The 5198-nt window shown below is 45.9% G+C and overlaps 1 protein-coding gene across 1 annotated transcript; it reads right to left on the bottom strand.

Annotated features, from left to right (window-relative positions):
- Window positions 1–618: 618 nt before the first annotated feature.
- Window positions 619–4362, bottom strand: LOC147625794 (uncharacterized). The gene has a single exon (XM_086817366.1). The coding sequence runs from the start codon at window positions 3531–3533 to the stop codon at window positions 774–776; it is 2760 nt and encodes a 919-aa protein (XP_086673492.1). The 5' UTR covers window positions 3534–4362; the 3' UTR covers window positions 619–773.
- Between the last annotated feature and the right edge of the window lie 836 nt (window positions 4363–5198).

Below are 5198 nucleotides of genomic sequence, written 5' to 3'. Positions count from 1 at the left end.
TTTCAGAGTGATCACTCCAATGCCATTAGGGTAGATTCAAGCCCAATACCTCCACTTTGGGAGGTATGGATGTTAAAGTGGCCTGAAATATGCATTAATTGACCCAAACACATTGTGATGTGAAAGTACTATGTTGCTCTTGTGATTGACAAGTTGAACTTTATAGTCCTAGCTCTTTCAATCAGTAAGGTAAAATAAAAAAATGTACTGAACCTATGGTGTAACAATTCTTTGTTTTTCATCGTCGCCTTACCCTTCTAACAGCTTGAAGTTACCTACTGTAGAGTAGCCAACAGTGGTGATTTTTAGCCATATCTGACATGGCTACGCAAATTATCGAACATGGGTTTTTTTTGGCCCGGCTAGTACCTTGCATTTTTGGGTTCAAAGATATGGCCTTGATAACTTGAAGGTGCCCTAGGAAAATCAAACTTTGCACATGTAAAACCCTGTGTGCCTCCTAGACCTCCACCTTATCGGTTTTGAGCATGGCCTTCCCTAAAAAGACTACTAGGCCCAGATCAAAAGCTCGAGGACGAGAAGAAAAAACTAGGAAAACGAGTAAAAATAACAACAAATCTGTCTTGCAATTGTCAAGATTGTGAACTACACACAATGTTCACAGAGCCGAATTATTATATTTCACCAGTGTATGTACAAAGGAGGACATGGAATACATCCTGTCACAGGCTCAAATGAAATACTCCATTCACATCAATGGGTGTGCCTCAATACAATATGATTTCATCTCACCATTTCCATGTGTCAGGGATTCAATTTTGCCGAGAATCACTTCCCGATAGCAATGCCATTATGCTGCCACCATGCACTCTCTGTTCAGGTAGAGACAAAGAAGACATGTTGAAAATGGCATCATCACATGCATTAGAGAAGCTGGTATGCTGCACACTTCCTTTCCGGTGCGATGCAAAAAAATCTCCTTTCTGCATGGACAAAGGCACCAAAACCTGTGGTGGAAGAAGAGGGGGGTGGAAAGCCGAGCCTGCTTCTATCGGCCGCTTTCCCATAGCAGAAACTCTCAGGGCATCATTTGCCAGCCCGAAATTTGGAACAGAGAACTTCCCTGCCCCCATACTGATCACATGGTTACCTTTGCTCTGGGCAGGAGCTGAAAGGCCTGGCCAAAGGCTTGAAGTGCCATCTTTTGGCATCAGTACATTCCCTGCACTCATCTTATTCAAAGGCTCGCTTTCTTTTCCATAAATGTCTAGATTACTCCCAGCAAATGTCAAGCCTGGGGTATATCCCAATGAAATTTGTGACAACCCACGTGCATGACATGATTCATCTTCTATGCCAGCCGGTTCACCTTCAAATGGTCCACCACTTGTACAAGCTTGTATAAATGATTCTGATCCTCCACAGTCAGAGCTGTGGTCCCCGTGCTCGTCACTCCCATGAGTAGAATGCTTGCTTGCATCAGAAGCAGACTCAAAATGATTCCCTTTATGTGTTGATCCCACCACTAGTCCACGGAAAAGGCCAGGTCCAATACCAGCTGGGAGGGCATTCCCTATGGTACCAGCTCCATGCACTCTTCGGTCCTGCACAAGAGCACTATGTGCAGCACAGAGACCTATCTTACCTCTTGCAAATCTATCACAAGGTCCCTTGAAAAGATCACCAGTCTTATCTTTTAGAAATTCACTATATGGAGAGCCCTCTTGACCCCATGAGCATCGCTTCCCGCCACCATGAGCTTTACAGAAGTCAGTGCTGCCCTGAGCACTTTTTGTACAGTTCTCAAACTTACATCGCTTGCCGCCACCATGCCTTACACAGAAATCTGTCCTTCCTCTTGCACTTTTGGTGCACTCTTGCACTGCACATCGCTTGCCACCCCCATGTGCCACACAAAATGAAGTGCCCCCATGTACACTCTTAGTACAAATGCCTCCGCCATCAAACATGCATCGCTTGCCACCTCCATGGCCCTTGCATAGAGGTGTACTCCCTTCTGCACCCTTGTTGCAACCTTGAATCATGCACCGTTTCCCACCTCCATGAGCCTTGCAGAACATGGTACTTCCTTGGGCACCCTTTCCACATCCTTCATACTGACAGCGCCTGCCCCCTCCATGTGATATACATAGGCCGGAGTAGCCCTCGGCACTCTTTGTGCAACCTTCTTTTTGACATCGTTTTCCTCCGCCATGCCTGATGCACAGGCCGGAACGGCCCCTTGCAGCCTTCGTACAGCCATCTTGACTGCATCTGCGACCTCCACCATGTCCAATGCAATAATCTGTTTTTCCTTCTGCACTTTTGGTGCAACCTAAACTCTGGCACCTCCGCCCTCCTCCATGTGACTTGCAATAAACTGTGCGCCCTTCTGCCCCTTTATTGCATCCTTGCCTCTGGCACCGCCTCCCACCACCATGGGTGATACACAGACCGGAGGCACCTCTAGCACCTTTACCACAACCTCTGAACTTACATATCTTGGGAGCCCTATCCGCACTGCCAGATAGCCCACTGGTAGATGTGGTGCCGCTTGATGTTTTAAAACTCGTGACAAGGTCAGCCTGTAAGATGCTATGCTTGTTAACATAGCCCAATCCAAGGTCCCCCTGAGACATGCACTCTTTCTGCCCTTCAAATTGTTGCTCCTGTCTTTGTACCTCAAAACAAGGAACACTGTCAAGCCTGCGGCCCATCAAAAGTGATGGCATGTAACCTCCAGCTTTGATGGACCGCGCGGAGGTGGAACCTTCATCGACCACAGGAATGTGCTCACCGCAGACATTCTCAGTTCTGGCCTCATGATATGTGCCACCATGTCTGGGACCAAATGGCATGCATGAGACATGGTCAGCGTCTGTTATGATTGTGGAGCTTCTGGATAGGCCCAATTGCAGCTGCGTTCCTAGATCACTTTTGGTGGAGTTACCATTCCCTGTGTTTAAACCTTTCACTACACATTTGCTTACATTCCCAATCGATGGGCACTGTGGGGGGCCTAGTCCAAGGCGTACATTTTCTCCCACTCCTTGCTCTTGATTCCTCTTGGCATATGAGCGGACACCTGAATCGATAGATGTTAGCACAGATCTCCCTCCAGATATAAGTGATGGGATGCATCCATTTGCTAAACCATGAGGGCTTGGTCCAGTGAGCCCCAAACCAAGATCCATTGGAGATCGTTCTTCATCCATAACCTTCATGAACATGCTCCCCGACGAGGTCCAGCTTCCTGTACTGAAGCCACTCTCAGAAGGACTAGGGCTGTTTATGCTGCCCAAGCCAAGGATTGGCCCAGTGGCAGCATCATTGTTCAAAGACAAGCTGGAAACCTCCCTTCTGGAAATGGCATCACTGTTCACCCTCTTTCTTTTCAATCCTTTTGAGCTATTGCAGGAATCCCACCATGGAGTCTGGACCACCCCCCACGATGGTTTGCCCATTAAAGCTCCACCTCTGTGTAAACCCTCAGATCTCTCTTCAGCATGGCCACGTCCACCGATGGAGAGGGACATAACAGGTTGTGAGCTGCTGCCATGTGAAGAGTCCATAGCTCCTGGCGGATAAGAGGAAGGGTGGGGAAAAGGGTACCTCCAAGTACCTATGAATCACAGATCAAAACAGCAAAATACGGGCCACAAACAAGGAATGAAGTACTAAAAAACCAAATTGGGATCAAATTCTAGGAAGATTAAACAAATACAGCACAGATCTGGCCATAGATTCAGTGGTCGGTGTTGAGTGTACAGATTCTAGAAGACCCAAAAAAAACCATGTTTACAAAGGACCCACATGTGGGCGGCAGCTCTTGCTGTGAAAGTCAACGAAAACGGACCTTAATCTAGCTTAGGGTTAATGAAGCGCCAATGGGAGTTCAATTTGGCTTCCAAATGCAGAGCTTTAGGGTTATTACTGCTGGTTTCCGCATTGGGTTGCTGAAAATTACAACAGAATATGGGATTGATCAGAAGAAGTAGAGCTCAAGAGCGAGCTTGACGTGATGCTGCTTTTCGCCGCGATGGGTTTGGGCTGTTTGACATCAATAATGCAGAAATTAGATGCTGAGATGCTCGCGGCTTGCCCAAATCTACAATAATGTAAGCAAATTCGTGTGCGTTAACTCGTTGGCGAGAAGGTGATATGGAAACTGTCTGATCTGTTGTGTGCGCCCGCCGGCCGGCAAGAAGTCATGCCCTTCACGACCACATGGGCTGATGGGTCTCTCTCTCTCTCTCTCTCTCTCTCTCTGTCTCTCTCTCTCTCTCTCTCTGTGGTGGGTGCCTCACAAAGCAACTTTTATGGCAAAGAAAAAGGGGACCCCCTCCCCCCCCTCCCCCAACACACACACACACCTTTACACAGAAACCAAAAGCCAGAAACTGTGCACACCCTCTTGCCTCTTCTCTATGGTATACGATTACCCTTTCATTAAACTGGTATATTTGATATGAATTCCTCTTAATTAAACACCCTAATTCTCCCAAGTGGCAAAACACCCACTTCAAGATAGAAGGTCAAATACCCCTCCCAATTATTTTAGCCCCTTCCTCCATCTATATTTTGCATATCACTATCATACCCATATGCTATATTTGCCTCTTCTCCATTCTCCCAACCCATGACCCTCCTCAAAGGCCTCTTTCATACCACACACGGTCATGCTTCTCGTCCGTATTGTGCCCCTTCGAAATGGAGAATCGTTCCTCCATAGAACTATGCGAACAATTTTCCATACATGGTTATGGCACATCCATATCATTCGCAAGCTAAAATGTGTACCTTGAGGCTGTCACCCAGAAGCTTAGTGATCATTTACCAACACACAAAAAAAAACTATGCAAATGACATCATTATGGCACACCATATTGCCCACATGGTAAAATGTGCCCCTCGAGGATGTTAGAAGCTAGATAAGTGATTGATTGTGACAGAGTAGTGTATGGAAATGAGCTCTACTCAACGAGTAGAGTTAGAAGCTAGCTTGAGAGACAATATAATAATGCTTGTTAAAAAGCATGCTTTACTAAAAAAACAAGCGTTATTATTTTGAATAATCTTTTGAAGTCTCTTATATAAACATTTACAAAAACTTCACAAAAATTCTTAGAATTCAAGGTTAATAAAAATAGATAATTATCTAGCAAAACAAATATTGTGTGAGTACACCTTGTTCATTTCTCTACCAATTTATAGGCATCTACATTGTCGAGTGGTGT

This window comes from Cibotium barometz, chromosome 23 (assembly GCF_041138505.1).
Source record: "Cibotium barometz isolate CiBa-2024 chromosome 23, ASM4113850v1, whole genome shotgun sequence".
Classification (NCBI taxonomy): domain Eukaryota; kingdom Viridiplantae; phylum Streptophyta; class Polypodiopsida; order Cyatheales; family Cibotiaceae; genus Cibotium; species Cibotium barometz.
This window is presented reverse-complemented; position numbering and strand designations above follow the sequence as displayed.